A 22,378-nucleotide genomic window follows, 5' to 3' on the forward strand; every position below is an offset into this window, starting at 1 on the left:
AGACTCAAGGAAACTAAATAGGGATTATATGTACAGTGGATGTCAGAGCAAGCACCTGCCTTGTCCTGTTTTTACAGCTGTGTAACCAGTGACGGCTGGGAATTTGAAATGTGGGTTCTACCAAATAAGGTTTTATCAAATTGGGATTGGTTATTACACTTTTCTTCCTCCACCGCGATTTCAGGTGGTGATTTACTCAGACATGAAAACTTTATCTCTGGGGAAAACCTTATCTCTGAAGAAGCTTAATTTTAACATTTCTAAAAGTAGACAGGTATTTTCCTTATTAGTCTTTATGGAACTACAGCTTTTGCCTTTAATTTTAATTTTTTCACCCAAATTAAGACATTCTAAAATATTAGATTGGTGCAAAAGTAATGGTGGTTTTTGTCATTACTTTTAACGGCAACTACTTTTGTGCCAACCTAGTAAGAATTAATCAAATGCGAAAGTGTATTTAAGGGAACATAAACATCCTTCCTTTACATTTTTGGTTGTATTTATAAATTTCTCATGAAATTCACATACGAAATTCACATATAAGCCTGGGATTCTCTCTGTGCCTCCACCCAAACATGAAAATAGCACGTTCACCTATTTTAAAGTTTTCATATTTAGTATGCCCTTTACATTTGTAATATAATTTAGTGGCACAGATATTAATAGTAATCCCAGAAACAGAAGTCAAATGCAGTAATCTTTAGTTTATAAATCTCTTGCACAGGGGCCAGCATAATTTCTCTGTAAAGAAATTTTACGATCTGGCCAGAAAGTAAATATTTTAGGCTTTATGGGCCATCTGCTCCCTGTAGCAACTATTCAACTCTGTTATTCTATCTCCAAAGAAGCCATAGACAATACCTTAACAAATGAGCATGACTGTGCTCCAAGAAAACCTACTTGCAAAAATAGGTGGCAGTTAAAATTGACCTTCAGAGCATTTCATGCTATTGAAAATATGATGAAAGCAAGGCTTCTTCTTTCTAGGAAGACGCTCTCTGGCACCCTCAGAATTCTGCACATAATTCTAGGAACTAAAAGCATACCCTGAGCCTATCTAAGAAGCTCAGTCCAGAAACCCCTATTTCTATAGCCCAGGTAACAACTCTGGCTGCTAAAGCCCAAGTTAGACCTACCTTTATTGACTAAGGAAGGAATAAAATGAGACATATGGCTTATTTCTTGAGTTTCTCATTGCTTTGAAAGAATTGGGCAGTGAATGTCTTGCCATTGTAGATACAGTTAATGAACATCCATTCACTTTACTGGTGTGAAATACTTTCTGCATCACACAGCAGGTACCAGAGAAAGGTGCTACAATGGGTAATTATTATTTTCTAGTGGGATGTCACCTCATATTCAGTTTACAGGAGTTTGACAGTATTAAGCCCCAAAGAAACTATAGCCACATTATAGTAGATACATAGGACTATCATATCATATTATAAAATATCACATCGTATTATGTTATATTATAAAAGGAATCTTAATCTTCCTTTACCAACCATGTGTTCTTCTCTGGGAAAAAAAACAAGCTTCTGGAAATGAACCACATACTGTCAATGTGACATTTAAGAAGGGCAATATTCCAAGCATAAAAGAAAATTCCAGTAATTCGACATATCTTACTACTTTCCTCTCATGAATTAGACTAAAATTTAATTCCTGGGTAGTTTAAAGAACACAGTTGTTGGCTTATGTCACGATTTAAAGTAGCCGCTTTAGGACAAGCCAGTATTTACATATCCACATGAAATCTGTGTGAGCCTTAATAACATCATTTAGAAGCCACCAGCCAACACTGAACCTAAAGTCATAAATGTCTCCAGTGTGACTACAAGTTTGGTATGAACCATTCTATGGAAAGTCCAGGCACCCCGTGTACTCTACCTCACACCCAAAGTCAGAGAAAATGTGTTTCTTTATTCTTACAGGAAGCAACTGTAACTTTAGTAAAAGATGAAAACCTGCTATGATAATTGTATTTCGAAATGGGTTTGGCAGAAATGGGTTCTGTCAAAGGGCTTAAATCTATGTGGATATATGGTACAACGTGCCATATAAACCTAAAAATTCTATTTCTCATAAGAACTGGAATTAAAGTGCCAACAGAATGCAAAACTGTGGAGAAAAGCAAGTCAACTCTAAAACTCACATTGTTAGCAAAATTTTGCACATGCAACTCAAAATACCTTGGAGCTGGTAGCTCTCCTTGGAATTCCCACTCCCGGCCCTTTGACTAACTGACTTCTTATCCCTGGAATAGTTCTCATTCCTGACTACTCCATACAAGCTGAAATCCTCCCTTTCCCTGTCCCAATGTACCCAATTGCACCACATTTTTAAAAATGTCCTTCTTATGAGAACCTTCAATTATCTTGTTTATTCACTTGTTTGTTGTTTATAGTCCCATTAGAACATAAGCTCCAGGAGAAGAGGAATCTTTTCTTTTTCAGGTTTATGAGAATATCTACAGCCTTCAGAGTAATTCCTGACATCTAGTAGATACTCAATAAGTATCTGCTAAATGAACAAATCAATGAATGATGATGCTTTAGCCCAGTCCAGCTCACTAATCAGAAGCATCACTACCATAGCACTATGGCTGAGCACAGTGGCTTATGACTGTAATCTCAGACCTTTGGGAGGCCATGGAAGGTGGATGGCTTGACAAGCCCAAGAGTTCAAGATCAGCCTGGGAAACATGGTGAAACCCTGTCTCTACAAAAAAAAAATAAAAATTAGCCAGGTGTAGTGGCACGTGCCTGTAGTCCCAGTTACTTGGGAAGCTGAGGTGGGAGGATTGCTTGAACCTGGCAGGTGGAGGTTGTAATGAGCTGGGATTGTGCCACTGTACTGTAGCCTGAGTGATGAACTGAGATCCTATCTCAAAAAACAAACAAACAAATAAACAAACAAACAAAACACCCACTGCCATAGCACTTTCGTATGTCACAAAAGCTAAGCAAAATAATAATCATGATGACAAAGAAAGAAAAGAAATGACAATCACAGGCCAAAATGTAAAAAAAAGAAAAGAAAGAAAGAAAATCAAGTCTGCAACCAAGGCAAGAGAATAGCTAATAGAAAAACCAAAGTCTCTGGTCTCATGTGATACAGTGGTTTCCAGAGCTATCACAGACATTTAATACTTAACTGATTTTTAATCGCCGTTTTAAAATTCAATGCCTGGGCTATGAAATTCATTCTGGATGGGAAATGGAGCACCCCAATTAGCATGGGCAGAAAGGTAACTCTCCCATGATCAATGTATTTAAGCCCTACTGTCACCTCACTAAAATGCCAAGGCAACCAGTCCAACACATATCTTAGAGGAAGCACCTTGGGTCTGTAGTTCCATTTCCTAAGGCTTCATTAATCATGTACAACTTTTGGTCTGTCAATAGCACTTCAGCATCTTAGTTGTAAAACCCTTCAACCCTTCAGATAAGCCTTTGTTGTTAATCTCTCTCTAGCTGAAAGACAGGTTATAAGGCAGATCAACAGTTGGGGTGCATTACGTTTTGACTCTGAAATAAAGCCCATGCTTCCCCCGACATTTGTATATGTTGCCGCCACTAATTGCTTTCTCCCAGTGCTATCTGCTGTGGGTTAGTTTACATAAAGATGGCTGTTTTAAAGACATCCCTCCTGACATATACGAACAGTGCATAACCTCTTATCTTGGTGGTTTATGTGTTTTAACAGTGAAGACAGCCAAGCAGGGCTGTCCATGATTAAACCAGAACCTTTTGGATGCATCAATCACTGTTGCTGTCGTGAAAAATTCTTGGCTTCCTATAGAGGTTCATTTCTTGTTGTGAGACTTTCCCATAACCTATTTTTCTGGTTATATCTCTTTTCCCATTCTCCTTTCCAGGAATCTTTGTCTTTTCTTTACTTGGTTAATTAGTGGTTTGGTTTCTTTTTTTTAGGATGACTTGTTTATGGCTGAAGTGCCTTATAAATTCTCAGTTGAACATAAGAAAGCTACAATGCCAAAGACCAAGAAAAGTAGAATTGAGTATTTCATTTTTAAAATTATCTAGCCTGTGCATTACTTTACTTTTCTTGCAAAGCACTTTTTTTGTATCTTATCTTATTTAATAGGCGCAATCAAATCTGACAAAAAAGTATTTATTGTTCACATCAATCTGATTACCAAAAACTAAGATAAGAAAAGTTAAGCAAATCACCAAAATTAAGACAGCCAATATGTGCAAAGCTGTGATCAGAAACCCTGACTCCAAGGCTAAACAACCCTGCTTCCCTTTCATAGAGATATAAATAATAGAAAGAAAATAATAACCCATAATTACAAATTCTTTTTGAGAATTGGGTAGAAAGTTTCCAGCTTTCTCAATTCACCCCAGAGTTCAAGTTCCCGTCACTTCCCTGGCCTTCATGATGATGACGGCTAGCTAGCATTAATTCTCAAATGATCCTATTTTATCCTTTTCATGGGGATGATCTTTTCTGCCTTGTTCCTACTTTCTGTGCAGGAGAGCAGTCAGGAGTTTCTATTAAAGGTTCTTTTTCTAGGTGGAAGATCACAGGAATAGGGCGAGGGGCAATTATATCTCTATAGCAGAATCTCTCATAAATCTAAATGTTGATAGCAAAGAAGATACCCTGGGCTGAGTGTGGTGGCTCGTTTCTCTAATCCTAGCACTCTGGGAGGCTGAGGTGAGAGAATTGCTTGAGCTGGGAGGCGGAAGTTGCAGTGAGCTGAGATCGCACCACTGGGAGACAGAGTGAGACTCCATCTTAAGAAAAGAAAAAAGAAGCTACCCCGTTCTCACCCCAGGGGATCTCAGAAAAATGTGTAATTAACCCTGTTTCATAGAAGCATGCAGTGAATAACTACTGTATGACTTCCATGCATAGTGTCAAAAATGGCATCCAGAAATGACAGGACTCGGTCAATGACAAGCCACTCTTAATTATTCACTGTGGTAGAAAAGTTGTAATAACCTGGCTAAATGGCATTGGCAGATTATTCAAGCCTTCCACTTGGGCATATATTACTGTCCCTCGAATCTTTGCATTTTCCAGTGGAATCCACAATGGGCTGTTTATGACTATAAAATGAGGAGTATGTGGGGTAAAAAAAAAAAAGAGGAGGCTAAAAAAGCATTGTTCTTTTTAAAAGAATTCAATGAGATGATACCTGATCTTTATGAAATATCATGAAGCTCTTGAAATTTTGGAAATAGCCAAATGGCAAATGATCATTCTGGGGTCTATCTAGTACCTTCGTTGAAGCTCACCTGGTGATCTTTCTCCTTCTATCTTTAATTTTCTTCAAACAAAAACCATCCACTTTGTTGTCTAGAGGTACTTTTTCCTATTAGTAGCTAAAATGCTGAAAGGCAATCCGAAAGGAAGAAACAAGAATGTGGTATACTCACTAGCTAATGTCAAATGTTGAACTACTAAGATCTAACTGGAGCAGCAGCATACGTTGACGGCTGCATCTGAATCGTCCAAATGTCTTTGGTTGCTTTGATCAGTTTGTACAGTCCATGGGGCAGACACATTAGCTGGCTTACCAACTAACAGGCAGCAGGACCATATGTTCTGAACTAAAAACCAACTATGTAATCTGGCAGTGTGGGGGAGTTGCTGTCTCAATTTGAGTTTTTGTCCTATGACAAATGGAATGCAGTATGAAACTACACTATTACATTGCAAATTTGATAAATGACATGGAATGAGAAATTCCCCTGGAAAACTTGGATTTGGAGATTTTTCATAAAAATATGTTCATGAAAATGATTGATTGCATGAATGATAAAATGGCTAGAGATCAACCAGTGAATCTTCTGAAACACTTTCATTAATGACACTTTGGGAATCTTTGGCCTTTGTTCTCACTTTTCTAACGAGTCTTTCACTAGAGCTAACTGCACCCTCACTGACCTATTTCATAGAATGTATCCCTCCCCCGTCATTATATGATTAGTTACTTGCAGCTCTAAAGCAAAAAGAAATATGCTTTCGGGTGGATAAAAAAAAAATGTAGTTTACTTGAAACTGAAGGCTGCCTTTTATCCTATGGTTTATACATCAAAGCTTCGCTCTAGACGTCCCTCCCCAAATCCCTTAGCCAGACTGCTAAGCATGTAAATCTTTGGGGTAGTGAATTGAACAGAATATCAGGAGCACCTTCAAGAGCTTGTTTGAAAATGGATGTGAGACTCCCAAAATTAAAGCACTTAAAAAAAATAAAAAAGGAAAAGAGTCCCTCCCTTCTCCTGACCTTGGAAACAAGTAAGGACGATGTTATTTTAATGTGCATTCAAATTTTAACACAGTCACATAGCACCAGTGGAATCGACATTGGGTTTCCACCGAAGATTGCTCATCATTTCATTATGGTTCATTATGTTGATAACTGTCAGAAAGCATTAGCAGCGAGGGCTTTGAGTAATAGAACTGAAATGGTAATTTTAAAACAATACACTTTCTGGAGGAAACACAGCAGCGCACTAAATTCAATTAGAAAAGGCAAATGTAGAGACAAAGTAAGTGATGTTTGTTGTTTGGAACTTGGCTGTTTCAATTTCTTGATAATGTAAACCTGGAGAAAGCTTTTTCAAATCAGGACCTCTGGTCATAGATCTTAGTAAATCTGCCCTCATTAGCTCTGAGCTCTCCTACTATAAATTGTCTTAAAAGCTGCAATTTTGGAATATTTTCGGCCACGTCTAAGTATCAATCAATCACTCTTTGTTTGTTTGGCACAGCTGACTGAATTATTCAAGGCCGTTTACTTGGAGACAGATTCGTGAAGGTCCTTCAAGCTGGCAATCTAAAATAATAATCTCTCATTTACGAAGTGTTCCCAATCACCAGGCTCCAATAAGTTTCATCAACCAAGTTAAATAAGAAGCACCTGAAAGCACGAAGACAGATTTCCAATAGAAAAATACGAAAAACTACTCTGCTAATAGTGCTCAGAAGTCAAGGGGGCAAAATGACAGATGAGCTATGTTTTTCTAGATATGCAATGCCAATTTGCTACCTTTACAAGGTACTTTTCTAACACATTTTGAAACACAATAAGGGGTTGGAAAAGAAAGTTACCTTAAGGCCGGGTGCAGTGACTCACGCCTGTAAATCCCAGCACTTTAGGAGGCCCAGGCGGGCAGATCACTTGAGGTCAGGAGTTCGAGACCAGCCTGGACAACACAGCGAAACCCAGGCTCTACTAAAAATACAAAAATATTAGCTGGGCGTGCTGGTGCATGTCTGTAAATCCCAGCTACTCGGGAGGCTCAGGCAGGAAAATTGCTTTAACTTGGGAGGTGGCGGTTGCAGTGAGCTGAGATAGCGCCACTGCACTCCAGCCTGGGCGACAGAGTGAGACTGTCTAAAAAAAAAAAAAAAGAAAACAAAAAAAGAAAGTTACTTTAAATATAATATTGATTTAGCTTCCCAGAGGGGGAAAAGAAGATCTTTCTCACTACAGTCATTGAACAAGCTAGTACACGACTAAGAAGTCATCCTGCAGGGTTGTGCGGTTGACCACGCCCAGCCCTGCTGATAACCAGACTGCATTCCAGAAGAAAGGGGAAGGGAAACAAGGAGAAAGAGATCTGGAGAAGGGAAAGAGCTACTTATTTGAAGAGTTAAAGGACATTAATTTCATTAATAAAAAATCACATCAAAATCCCTGTCAAGAAACGATTCATAAAATAAAAATCCTGCCATCAGCTTTAACGGCAGCCCTGAATGTGCAGAAATAATGGTGCCTGTTGTGGCAATGTTGCCAAAAAAAAGCCTCTGTTGCCTCGCTTGACTGATACAGGTGTCTGAGATGAACATTTACATTTCTACTCTCTGGCAGTAACGTAGTGAGGATTCTGGAAGAAACAAACAGCAAAATTACAAAGAAAAATAATTCCACAGGGAGTGCATTTGGTTATGTGATTCTGCTCAGGTTGGATTTTCTTCATACGGGAGACAAATGAAGTATTCCATTTCCATCAATGGAGAATGATCAGAATCCATGAAATACGTTTCTAGAGTCACCACTGAGCTGAAGAATAGGTCTGAAAGTTACAGGCATCAAAACAGAATCTCCTGTCTCCTAACAGCGTGGGGCAGGAAATGTAAATCCTTGCTGCCTAAACATGGTTTTACAGATCAGTAGCTTCAGCCTCACCTGGGAACTTGTCAGAAACAGAATCTCAGGCTTAACCTCGCTACTCCTAATCCCCAGGTGATTTCCATGTGATTTTTGTGCATGTGGATGTTTAAAAAGCTCTGTTCTAAACTCCCTGTTCTAAATAGTTATGAGCTATTTTCTAGAAAATGTTCAGATGGTGCTTCCATAGAAACATCTCAGTACATCTCACAGGCAGCCATTTATGTTAACCTAACCAGAGACGCCATCAAAAGTATTCCCAAAGGTAAAGTTTGTTTACGATTAAATTCTCTTAAGCTCTCCAGCAGTGTCAATGGTGCAAACTTCCTAGGCAGTTTCCTTCGAAATTAGCCAATGCTACTTGTATTCACCTGGTCTAATCGTTCTCCAAGTGAACAAAAACCTGATTTTACAAGCCAGTGGAGCACAGTCTCTCTTTGGCTAGAAGAATGAGTCTCAGATAGTCTGTTTTATTTCTTCATTAGTGTGCCGTCACAGTGAGCGATCACTAAATGCGGGGCTGCATAAGAATGCTGGGGTTAAAGACAGCATAATGAACAAAGAAGGTGCCTGATTATCATGGCTGTCAGCACAAGGGAATTGGGTTTGTCACCTGGCTTAACCAATTGGTAAGAACTGATTAGAGGCTGGAATCAGTTTGAAAGGCTCCCTGATGTTATGCTTCTTCCCATCCCCACATCTTGTCAAGAGAATCCGATAAAGCTGGGGGCAGGGTGCAAGTGGGGAGAGTTACTCTGTGGGTCATGTGAACAAGAGGGTCTTTGAGAAAATCCCACTGTCTTCTCTATGGGAATGTCTCCTACAGTATTGTCCAGTAGAACTTTCTGTGGTGATAGGAACATTCTCTGGGTCTTCTGTCCAGCACAGTCTCCACTAGCCACAAATGGCTACTGAGTTCTCAAAATGTGCCAAGTTTAAATAAGAACCTGAATTTTAATTTAATGACTTTAAGGTTAAATAGCCACATGTGTCAAGTGTCTACTGTACTAGACAATACAGGTCCACTATATTCACTGGGAAGGGAGATGTCGAGAGGAAGAGCCATAGGCTAAAAATCAGAATCCAGTTCTGCTGCCTGACTTACGACTATATCTATTATCAGCAAAATATAGTCACTTCCCTGATTATCCCTATCTCAGAGGAAGTCGTCAGAAGCTTATGCAGTTAATGTTTAAGTTAAAAAAAAAATTTACAAGTTTAGTTCTGTTGGCTGGGTGTGGTGGCTCATGCCTGTAATCCAGCACTTTGGGAGGCCGAGGTGGGCGGATCACCTGAGGTCTGGAGTTCAAGACCAGCCTGGTCAACATGGTGAAACCCCGTCTCTACTAAAAATACAACAAATTAGCTGGATGTGGTGGCGTGTACCTGTAGTCCCAGCTACTTGGGAGGCTGAGGCAGGAGAATCACTTGAACCCGGAAGGCAGAGGTTGCAGTGAGCCAAGATTGTGCCATTGCACTCCAGCCAGGGTGACAAGAGCAAAACTCGGTCTCAAAATTAAAAAAAAAAACAATGTAGTTCCGTTGGAGAGGTCTGAACCTTAACTGTACAATAAATTAACAGGCCGATTTTTGAAAATACTGATGCCTGAGTCCTACCCACCCCCCTAGAAATCCTGGGGTACAGGGCAGCCATCAGTAATTTCATTATGCACTCAAGGGTGAAAATCACTGATAGAGAGGCAGTGAGATACGCTGTCAACCTGCTGTGGAGGTAGTTTGGGGAAGGAAATGACCAGCTGGAAATAAAAGAGAAAGAGAACAAACATTTATTAGATCCCTACCAGGTGCCAGACCTTTGCAACTATTTTCCTATTTCATTCTTAAAACAGTCCCAGAGGTAGATGGTGAGAATTCCAACTTACAGATGAGGAAATTGGGGCCTGGGGAGGGTAAACCCTTTCTCAGTATCACAGTGTTGGTCAGTGGTTAGAGCCAAGGCGATCTGATCAGCAAGTTGATGGCGTCGCCATCAGCACTTTGTTTCCTCTTAACTGAAGTGTTGCATATAAAGTAAGTGGGATGTGATCACCATTAACGTAATGCAAAAGGCCGGTGCAGTGGCTCACGCCTGTAATCACAGCACTTCGAGAGGCTGAGGTCCACGGATCACATGAGGTGAGGAGTTCAAGACCAGTCTGGTCGATAGAGTGAAACTCCATCTCTACTAAAAAACAAACAAACAAAACAAATGGGTGTTTTGTTGGGTGCCTGTAGTCCCAGCTGCTCAGGAGGCTGAGGCAGGAGAATCACTTGAACCTGGGAGGTGGAGGTTGCAGTGAGCCAGGATCACACCACTGCACTCCAGCCCGGGTGACAGAGTGAGACTCCATCTCAAAAAAAAAATGAATAAATAAGTAAGTAAAGTAATGCACAAGACCTTGAAGTAGTGAAGTGTAGGAGAAGGAGTTCCAAGAGCAGGTATTTTCATGGACCTTTTAACAATGACACAAAAAGCCACCAGCCTTCCTTCCCTTCACCTTGTGGAAAATGACTTCTGAAACATGCAAATGTTACTTTAATTTTTAGATTTTTTTAGTCCATCCATATGCTAAAATCAAATTTTCTCCTTTTCCCTTTTGCATCCTTAAGATAAAGCTAACAGCTTTTCCTACAGAAAAACACAATTCCAAGGGCTCAACTACCACACCCTTATTACACATACATCAAATGTTCTAGCAGCACAGACGTGGCCGTCTTTGGAGGTTTCCTAAACTCCCAAGTAGCAATACTTGGTAATAAAGTGATGGGCACACGTTCCCCTTAAATGCTAAACAGGTCGGCATCACGAGACTGAAAAATACCTGGGAGAAAGAGCCAGGCCCTCCTGCCATCAGAGATAAATTTCATGACACTCAAAATACAATCAAATCTCAGCCTAGAGAAGGCTTTATCTGCATGGAAAGTAATTGGGGAAGTACATGATGCAAACTGAGGGCAATCCTCAAAATGTCAGTCCCAAACACTTCCCCTTGAGTTTACTATTGTGCCCCAGATTCCCACAAGAAAATTGTTGGTAGCAGGTGTGGATAAAGGTGGGGATTTTATTATTAAACTAATCACACAAATGGAACATAGCATGAAAATATTCACATTGGAAAAGAAAAAGGTTGGGACTTAAGAGTTCAAACAAAAGTGGCCACCCAGTGAAAGTACTTAGTCTATGGAGGAACAGGAAAGGGAGAAAGCAGAAACACTCCTTGCCCATTTACAGTTTTTCTGTTTTTTTTTTTTTTTTTTTTTTTTAACAGGGTCTTTTTTTTTGTCACCCAGGCTGGAGTGCAGTGATGTGAATGCAGCTCACTGTAGCCTTGACCTCCTGGGCTCAAGCGATCCTACTGCCTCAGCCTCCTAAATAGCTGGAACCAGAGGTGAAAGGCATCAGTCCTGGCTATTTTTTTTCTTTTTTCTTTTTTCTTTTCTTTTTTTTCCCCTAGACAATAGTGTCTCCTCTATCACCCAGGGTGGAGCGCAGTGTCGCAATGTCAGTTCACTGCAACCTCTGCCTTCGGTTCAAGTGATTCTTGTGCTTCAGCCTCCTGAGCAGCTGGGATTACAGGCTCACACCACCACGCCTGGCTAATTTTTGTATTTTTAGTAGAGATGGGGTTTCACTGTGTTGCCCAGGCTGGTCTTGAACTCCTGACCTCAAATAACCCACCTGCCTTGGCCTTCCAAAGTGCTGGAATTATAGGCATGAGCTACTGCATCTAAACTTTTTAACAGTTACATCTGAGGCTGACCCTAGGATTCTCCTTAACTCAATGTTTCTGCTTGACTTGGGACAGCCAGCAAGAGAATCTCCCAGCAAAGAGAAACTGTGTGAGTCTTCAGGTTGTACAACTCTATCCAAGGTAGGTTGTGATCTTGGGCATGCTCCTTAACATCTCTGAGCTGCAGTTACCTTTTCTATAAGATGAAGATTACATCTACCTTACAGATTTCTCATATTATGAACCAAGTATTAAGATTTTTTCAAGTACCTATTACATTACCTGGGCATAATTATAAAATTGTCATCATCATTATTATCTCTCATTATGAAAGAAACTCTGGAGGTTATAGCAATTTGAATATAAAGTCAGAGAGACCTGGAGTCTCACTCCAGTCATTTTAAAGATAGGACTTGATTTCCCAGTGGCCCAAAGTGTTCGAATACCCAAAAAACGTTTATTTGCAGGGTTGTTAGCTCCAGATTGGCCAAAATACAGTTTGTAGTAGTTAGGAAACAAAATAATAATACTGATAATGGTAACTGAAGCTAATATGTGTGTGTGTGTGTGTGTGTGTGTGTATATATATATATATATATATTTTTTTTTTTTTTTTTTTTGAGACACAGTTTTGCTCTTGTCACCCAGGCTGGAGTGTAATGGTACAATCTCACCTCACTGCAACCTCTGCCTCTGCCTCCTGGGTTCAAGTGATTCTCCAGCCTCAGTCTCCCAAGCAGCTGGGATTATAGGCGCCAGCCACCATGCCAATTAATTTTTGTATTTTTAGTAGAGACGGGGTTGCACCATGTTGACCAGGCTAATCTTGAACTCCTGACCTCAGGTGATCCGTCCACCTCGGCCTCCCAAAGTGCTGGGATTACATGCGTGAGCCACTGCTCCTGGCCAAAGCTAAAATGTATGAATGTGGCATCATCCTATGCGATTTACATAGCACATAAACAACATAAGGCTGTTTAACACCAACAACCATTAGGAGGTACTGTTATTAACTCCATTCTCCAGGTGAGAAAACAGACTGAAGAGACTCAACAGTCACCCAGCTACACAACAGGCTGGGAAACAAACTCAAAGTCTGTGGAAGGTCTCCGAGCTGAGCCAGAGGCTATCCCTCCAAGCACAGATTCACCTAATGGAAATTCATGGGCCCAGTGCTCCCTGTTCCGATCAAGGTCACAGTCATTGCAGGGTCTGTGAAGCCCCAACGGTACATGAAAGGTATGGTAATACCTAGGAACACTGTCCATATAAAGTGTGAGAAAAGATTTCTTCACTCTTGCTCTTCATACCAAGCTTCCCAGTCTCATCCATTCATTAACCCAGCATTTATTAAATGCTATCATTAAACAAGCATTTATTAGGATTTGGGCCTAAGTGCTATGAATACAAAACTATGAGTAGAGAAGGAAGAGGTGTAATGACAACATAAGCAATGATCTCAGTGCACACTGAGCTGTCCTTTACAGACTGAAACCACATTCCCAAACCCTGCTGTCTACCTGTTTCTTCTGCCAGTTGTCAACCTTCCCCGAGTCCTCAGTGCAATGGCAAAGCCACTTATAAATACCAATCTCAGCTCTAATCACACTGTCAGACAACCTCAAAACAGTCAATCTCTTCTCCACCAAGTAGTCTGTAGGCAGCTGTGCACACTGAAGGCAACCAGAAACAGTGGCAAAGACCCTTTCTTTTTACAAGCATTTCCCGGGCTATGATTGAGAAAGGATGCATGTTTGATCTCAAGTGGCCCCCGCATGATTATCCTGGGAGAAGATCTGGCAGTGCCTTGCTAGGTGTTAATGAAAGCTGTTGGCATCACAGGAATGAGAGACAAGCATACAACTTACGGGTGCAGGGCATAGAGGCAGCATCATTGTCAGCTCTGAAGAAGCCTCGGTCACAAGTGCACGAGGTGGCTCCTTCCCAGACAGAGTAGCTGTGGGGTGGGCACTTGGCACAGGTGGCATCCGTGGAGAGAGCCTTGTAATATCCAATTTTGCAAGCTGCAGGGAAGAAGAAAAAAACAAACAAATATAAACCACCGCAAATACAGCAATGCAAAAATGCAAAGCCACCTCCTTGATTCAGAAGAAGGGTGACATTCTTGCTGATCATTAGTGATCATGTGGCTTGAAATGCAGGTAATGCAATCAAAAACATTCATTGAGTATAGTCGTTCTTTAAGGGCCATTAACATTCCTGGTCAGGTGACAAGAAGTCCAAGGGAAGAAATTTTCTTAAACCTGGCAGAATCAAGTAAAAGCATAGTAAAGTTTACTGAACACCTTTCTATATGCCAGCTACCCTTTATACACATTATGCTGCCTAATTCTTACAGCACCCCTTTTCTACAGGCATTATCTCTACCTTAGAAGTGAGGAATTTCAGCTTTGAGCAGTTAATTGCGGGCACAAGACCATACATCTGGTAAGTGTCAGCACCCAGCTTTGACCCCAAGTGTTCTGCCCTCAAAGCCTGTACGCTTAGTCACATGCTATGGAATTTCAGAGTGTAGCCTTTAGCCAACCAGTGGGAAGTGTATCCAAGAGCTAACAAAAAAAACCAGTTTCTGATTATTTCCTAATTACACCTACAGAAAGAACCAAATCGAAAGATCAACAAAGGCAACCAAGTAAAAAAGACGAGTTTGTAAGGCACAGGTCACAGTTTCAGGGTGAAATAACGACTATCAACTGTAGATTTTGGAATATAGTATGCTAAGATTTGTTTTTTGATCAGTGAATATTTTGTGTCTATTTTCGAGTTCATAAAACCCTCCTGCTTTTCCCTCTTTCCATTTTTCCAGCACCCGTCCCCCTCAATGCACACACCTCCCAAGAACCTGGTGTAAAGAACACGGGCCATACAGTTTTTTATACACCTTACATGCTTTCCATGACTTCATCTTCATAAACATCACACTGACACTGTCATCATACTGACACTAAGGACTACTTTTACTAGTGTGGAAAAACTCACTAATTCTGGGGAAACTCATAATAAAAAATAATGACTACTTGCTCCCCATTCTTTTTTCTTCCCCTAAGGCTTTCATGATCACCTCTCAAATCTGTCTCAATCCCACATAAAAATTGACCAACACCATCAGTACTAAACCCACAGAGACAAGGCCATTAAGAATAAAGTTATTTCATAACACCAGAGGTTCAAAGAAAATGTGCCAGTAACCCACAATCTTTCCAGCATAATTCACTCTCATTGCTTTTCATTCATCATGTCCTTAGGACGTGTCTATACTGTCAGAAACAGCAGTGGGGAGAAGGACCTATCAGATGTTGGCCTGGCAGCCAAAACAGAACAACCAATGCTAGCAATGCAGCAGAACTTACTGAAATGAGTACTAGAAAGAGATCCATGCAACTGCTTGATTCTCTCTGGAGATAGGGCCATCATCTCACTGTCGCTACTCATCCATCAAGCATCTGTATGGCTTCCAGCTGAGGTCTGCTCCACCCACTCGCATATCCTGTTGGCATTTTCTTAATCATACTCTTGTAATGGCAAGCGGAAAGGGAATTTAGCAGGGAAGGCTAAGGAAGGCACACAGTTACTTCACTCTTACTAACTAAAGTTGTTTATGGAATTTCCTTTAACAAGCCAAAACTTTATGACGTGTGGAGCACCGACAATAAAAGCGCTGGGAGATCAATCTCTCCCTTATTTGCTTTCGTCTTTCACTGGACCGGAGCATCTTAGAAAAACAAGTTGCTCCAATGACTGAGATTTATGTGTCTCAAGTTTATACACATTGCATAATTAGATAAGGTTCAACTTGCAAGGTGCTTTTTTGGTCATGCTTAAGATGGCCCTGGGGTTTTGATTAAAATCAGAAACCCTGACTTTGGCAGGAAGAAGGACTGGGGGTCAAGCCCGGCTTTCCCACATCAAACACAATGAGCCTCTGAACAGGAACACAAACCCACTGGGTCCCACCTGTCACTCAGTCAGTCGCAGTCGACAAAAGCAACTCGTGGCAACTCAGGACTGCAAAGAAGGCACAAAATGCTTTCATTTTTTTTTTTTCACATCTGAATGTTGGCAGAAAACTGCATATTACTGACTGATTCTCATGCACCCCTCAATTTCAACAAGCATCAAAACGGAAAAACTCATAGTGGGAGTGGAAGATCGACAAGGACAAAAATCTGTCCAGTGACTGGTCATCACAAAGTCCAAATAGCATATTTGAAAAGCTATTCTGATACTAATTCCAGTTAAAAAATTAAACTCCTCTTTTGCAAAAATCACAATGGAAAATGTTTCCTTCAATTTCGTTAAATTTCTTACAGTGCAAAAACTTGTTGTATACATTATGTGAATAAGAAAAAAGTGCATATGCAAATTTCTATTTTTTCCTATTTTTCCTCGAAGCTGGTATTAATATGTCACCAGGAATAAATATATGTGAATTCATTTGGGAAATACAGTTTTATACCAATTTGGAAAATTGAAGGCTGCTGTTCTTTGAACACACACTCTTTTCCTTTTGCTTTTATAAGCACAGGCAGAAAATACAAAATTGTCATTGTGCTGTTCTCGGCAGCCCTTGTTACCCTTAACACATTCTTTTGTCTCCAACTACATTAAGACCATGTTATTAATATTTCAGGATTCTTAGAAAGGCTCTCTCAAAATATAGTAGTGGCTTTTCACGCACACGGCCATTTTGCTGCCTACATTTAAAATGACCTAGTAAATTGATGGTTTAGTACATTTCTTTGCTCCATGTGGTGCACAGCCTTCCAGCATTTGGTACATAAATGTGTAAGTACATTCTGCATTTATTCACTACTTACTAGCATCTTAAAACTTTCACTATCTCTTTCATTGTAAACAAAACCCCTGTGAAAGATGTACTTGGCATAACAAGCATTGACTGTTAGTATTTTTCATCCTTCTATTTTACGTGAGAACTGCTACACTGTATTTTTTAATACTAATAACTTTGTGAGCAAGAAACTACTTCCTCCTGCCCTATTTCCACTGAAGTTTCACTAGTTAATGAACCATATGAATGGGTGTCTTACTTGATCTTCTAGATATGCCATGGAGAAAAGATTAGTTCACATGTATGATGCAAACTTTGCATTCAATTCCTTTAGCTTTGCTTTATTTCTTCCTGTAGGCTTTAAACAAAAAAAAGATGGAGGAGGAGAAGGAGGAGGAGGAGGAGGAAAAAGAAGAACCAACTCTTCTTTCAAATTGGCTCACCTACTACCATAACAATGTTGAATTTTAAGATAGTCTTGGTAATGTAGTATCTTCTGGGTTTTTGGTGCATTGATGTGTGTACATGACAGTATAATGCCCAATTTAATGAACTGATTACACCTATTATTTGAAAAAATTTCTATATATATATATGGCTATGTCATTTTTCTGCTTTTTAGAAATTTAGAATAATTGATAGTATCTGATTGTCTTTATAGTTCATTTTAAAACTAATTTAGTGCCTAAGAGAAGTTAATAATAGCAATTGTGAAAATAAATATCAAGTAGTCATTGAGTATTCGTTGTTTTTATGCTCACTGGTCATTTAATTGTCACAATAATTCTGTGAGCTTGAGGCATTATCACTGCTCCCATTTTGCAGATGAAGAAACAGGGTTTTCAGTAACTTGTCCAAGGTCATACAGCTAAGTGATAAAGCCAAGCATCTAACTCCAGTGCTTACGTTTTTCTAAAAGTTTTTATGTAAACAAGGTTAAGTTACCTAGAGTTATGTCTGACCGTCAGCAAAAATATGACTTGGATATAATAAAGGGGTGAAGATCTGGGCTGGTCCCAACTTCTATTTGTGCCCCCAGCCCATCCCCTTGCTGCCTTTATCAGCCACGAAGGCAGCCACACTTTGCTCTCTGTGACCCACTTTCCAGTTCAAGGCCCTTCAGAGCTGCACTGTCCATTAAAATAACTGCTCACCCCATGTGGCTACTGAGCACTTGAGATGTGGCTGGTCAATGAATACTGGCTGTGAGTATTTTAAAATACACATCAGATACCAAACACTTAGTATCCCAAAAGTAAAACATCACTAATAATTTTTATTTGGATTACATGTTGAAAGCAATAATGTTTTAAATGTATACTTAAATTATTAAATTTAATTTCACCTTTAAAATTTATTCATTTTTAAATTTTTTTTGAGACAGAGTTTTGCTCTCGTTGCCCAGGTTGGAGTGCAATGGTGTGGTCTCAGCTCACTGCAACCTCTGCCTCCCAGGTTCAAGCGATTCCCCTGCCTCAGCCTCTCGAGTAGCTGGCATCACAGGCGCCTGCCACCATGCCCGGCTAATTTTTAAATTTTTAGAAGAGAGAGTTTCACCATGTTGGTCAGGCTGGTTTCGAACTCCTGACCTCGTGATCTTTCCGCCTCAGCCTCCCAAAGTGCTGGGATTACAGGAGTGAGCCATTACGCCCCGGCCTAAAATTTATTTTTCAATGTGGCTACTAAAACACTTAAAATATCTATGTGGCTTGCGTTATATCACTATCAGACAATGCTGCTCTAGAAGCTAGAGTATTAAGTCTTGCGTGTGTGCTCCCATGTGCACACAGATGCATTCTTGCCAATGCACGGTGCTGAAAGTGAAGGAGGATGTATCACAATCACCCAAGGACTTATTTTCAAAACTTACCCTGAACCTACTTAGAAGAATCTGATTCACTTCCTCAAGTACTGCTCTCAGCCAGCTAGCTAATTTTAAAAACCTAATTTGGGCTAAAGTACTAACAAATGGACATTAATGGGGAGTTACAAATTACCTTCCCAGGTAACAAATTTGCACCTTAATTTAGAGTTGCTTGAAGGTCTGGAATTTCCAATGTTGATTCTCTGAGGAGAATCTGAACCATTATGCAAGCTGGTCCCCATACAATATTTGGCAAAGAGAGGCTTATAGGTCTCTCCAGCCCTCTCTTGTGGGCATGATATTCGGCACACATGACCAAAATGGTTCCATGGGGAACTCTGCCTTTTGTGTACTGGATACATAGTATATCCAGTATGCTTAGGAATCTATGTTAGAAATATCAAAGTCACTTAATGACCGTTATTAAATTAGTTCTTCGATAAATTTTTCATTTGTTAAACTATTTCTTAGGTTAATAATGTAAGAAAAAATGATGGGAAAGAAAAACTATCTGTCAAAAAGCATTACAACTTTTCAAGTTTTTGTGAATATGTACAAGCCCCAGCCATCTTTGGGGAAGGTGTGAACATTAACCAATTAATTCCCCATAGTACAGATGGAATATTAAGGCACAAAGGTTGAGGATTTGCCCAAGGCAGGGTGGATTTTCTAACACAGCCAATATGGCTTAAACTAATATGCTATCGATCTCTTCTTTCTTTTCAAACATGCAGGGTGAAGATGGACAATTGGGACTGTTAGTGGACCAATCTGACTCTCTTCCATTCATGAACAGCCAAACGCTGGCAAATCCATATTGTCCAAATCGCCTGCATTCTACAAGTGGTTTGACTGCTATCTGTGGAGAATAGTTAAAAATTAGATTGTTGAAGGGACCTTAAAAATCATCTCATCCAGGGATGGGCAAACATTTCTGTAAAGAGCCAAAGGTCAAGAGGAAGACCAAGGATATGATGAAGGTATTTATGTAACAAGATAGAAAACAAATTTTTACAATTTTTTTTTTTTTTTAGTGATAGAATTCAAAATATAATAGTAAACCATTAAGTACTTTTTTGCAATACAGATTTATTAGTGAGGAGAATGGAATTCTTTGTTGGAGAGAGAACATTTCACTTAATTTGGTTTCAAAGAAAATGCTCATTACCAAATCAATTCCAAATGTCATCTATTAAAAAACATCCTTAGCTCTCAGATCATACAAAAACTGGTGGCAGGCCAGATTTTGCCCAGGTGTCATACTTTGCCAACCAGTGGTCTTGTAGGACCCGTTCATTTTTGAGATGAATAACTTGTCCACGGGCCCTTTGTGGAGCATACCAGGATTGAGTCTCTACGCCATGGTTCCTCTGTTACTCTGCAGCGCCTCCCTAAGTTTTGAATCACAAAGTGTAACAAAGTGCATGTTCTTGCCATCGCTGCAAATGAGTAAACTTTTCATCAACTATCTTACTGGAAAAGCTGATTTTACTCAGTACCATTATAAGTAAAACCACTTTTCAAATGATTTTCTTTTTTTGATTAAATAGTATGGCCTGATTTGGGAGCTATTCCTATACCATTCTGGGGACAATTTATTTTAGTCAGTTCAAATTTCTGCAGCTATAAATTATGATTAGTTTTACATTTACATTGTTTTAGGGTTTTTCTGTCCTGAGGAGCCTGAGCTTAAACTGTTTTCATCTATGAAATGAAAGAATGATACTGATTTTTTTTTTTTTATTTCTGAGCCACTAAGTTCACGAAACAACTACGATAGCAATTGAAATGCTTTGTGTTGATGACTGATATAGACAAACAATGCCTTAATCTTTTGCCTGTGAAGATAGGTTTACTCTCACCGGGCGCGGTGGCTCATGCCTGTAATCCCAGCACTTTGGGAGGCCGAGACGGGCGGATCACGAGGTCAGGAGATGGAGACCATCCTGACTAACACGGTGAAACCCTGTCTCTACTAAAAATACAAAAATTAGCCGGGCGCGGTGGCGGTCGCCTGTAGTCTCAGCTACACGGGAGACTGAGGCAGGAGAATGGCGTGAACCCAGGAAGCGGAGCTTGCAGTGAGTGGAGATCGCGCCACCGCACTCCAGCCTGGCAAGAGCTTTGAAAGATGTAACATGTCTCTCAGGTGTGGCCTAAGCTCTAGTTTGGGACATTAGTTAACTAAGGAAAAGTTTTTAAACTAGAGATGACCTGAATCCAAATTCAGCAAGAATGCCAAACTTCTCAGAAGCTTCTAATCTCAGAAGATCAGTAGTTTCTAATCTTCCTTCTCAGAGTCTAGCATGTATCAGAATGACTCGAACAAAGGATTTGTTAAAAGACCAGTTGCTGGTCCTCACTCCTAGTTTATGATTGTCTGGTGAGTACTGAGAATTTGCATTTTTTATATGCTCCCAGGCAAAATGTGTCCCTGGACCTGATGACAACATTGCTGGTCCAGAGACACATTTTGAGAACCACTGCTTAACTGTAAATAGACCCGAGTCTAAGTAAAAACTTAACAATGCAGTTCATCTCAAATAGGTTCAGACAACCTCATCCTTTCTCTAATACCCAAATGCTAAAGGGACAAATCATTATCAGGAGAAGAACAATTGGTTTTGGAATTCATTGTGGAGTGGGGAGAGGGCATGACAGAAATCTGACATGTTTGAGGCCAGGCATGGTGGCTCATGCCTATAATCCCAGCACTTTGGGAGGTCAAGGCAGGCTGATCACCTGAGGTCAGAAGCTTGAGATCAGCCTGTCCAACATGGTGAACCCTGTCTCTACTGAAAAATACAAACATTAGCCAGGTGGCGTGGCCCACGCCTGTAATTCCAGCTACTCCGGAGGCTGAGGCAGGAGAATCACTTGAACCCAGGAGACTGAGGTTGCAGGGAGCCAAGATCGTGCCACTGCACTCCAGCCTGGGAAACAGAGTGAGACTCTGTCTCAAAACAATAACAACAACAACAACAACAAAGAAACGAAAAGAAATCTGACATGTTTGAAATATGAAATTTAAATTATTTCTCAAGTTTGAAATATAATCTAAATTATTTCTCAAATCAATTATGAATGTTCCCTGTAATGCCCCCCAAATTATGGAACAGAGCTTGGAGTGAATTATCCTTATAGAAATGGATTGCCACCAAAGAGAAAGGAAAAGAGATGAAACTCACACACAGAACTCTGCTATGCTAAAGATTACACCATGAAATTCAAAGGAAACTTACCAGACTAATAATGTCTCAAGTAAGTAGTTATCCTCTGACATCAACATTGTGAACTGATCATTGCTGTTTGTTGATATTGTGTTTCACAAGTATTAAATGATACAGTTAATTCTTACTTATTTGATTTCAAGTATTTATTTGATACTCTTCTGCTTTCTGGATAGTAAAATCAGAATAGTACAACCTGATTGTTGTTAAAAATTACTAAATAATTAAGTCCGGGCCCAGTGGCTCACACCTGTAATCCCAGCACTTTGGGAGGCCTAGGTGGACGGATCACCTGAGGTCAGGAGTTCGAGACCAGCCTGACTAACATGGAGAAACCCTGTCTTTACTAAAATTTCAAAATTAGCCAGGTGTGGTGGCGCATGGCTGTAATCCCAGCTATTCATGAGGCTGAGGTAGAAGAATCGCTTGAACCCGGGAGGCGGAGGTTGCGGTGAGCTGAGATTGCACCACTGCACTCCAGCCTGGGCAACAAGAGCAAAACTCCATTTCAAACAACAGACAACAACAACAACAACAATTACTAAATACTCAAACTTAGTTATTTTGAGATTTTTTGTGCACTCTGAGGAG

At 40.1% G+C, this 22,378-nt stretch overlaps 1 protein-coding gene across 3 annotated transcripts in view; it reads right to left on the reverse strand.

Moving 5' to 3' along the window:
* Nucleotides 1-22,378, reverse strand: part of EPHA4 (EPH receptor A4) — a 150,496-nt gene that overhangs the window by 61,529 nt on the left and 66,589 nt on the right. For all 3 annotated transcript variants that reach the window (XM_023222140.1, XM_023222149.1, XM_023222157.1), the window contains one exon: nucleotides 13,752-13,907. In XM_023222140.1, coding sequence (XP_023077908.1) covers nucleotides 13,752-13,907 — 156 coding nt within the window. The remainder of the gene's footprint in view (nucleotides 1-13,751; nucleotides 13,908-22,378) is intronic.

Source organism: Piliocolobus tephrosceles, chromosome 11 (assembly GCF_002776525.5).
Source record: "Piliocolobus tephrosceles isolate RC106 chromosome 11, ASM277652v3, whole genome shotgun sequence".
Classification (NCBI taxonomy): Eukaryota; Metazoa; Chordata; class Mammalia; order Primates; family Cercopithecidae; genus Piliocolobus; species Piliocolobus tephrosceles.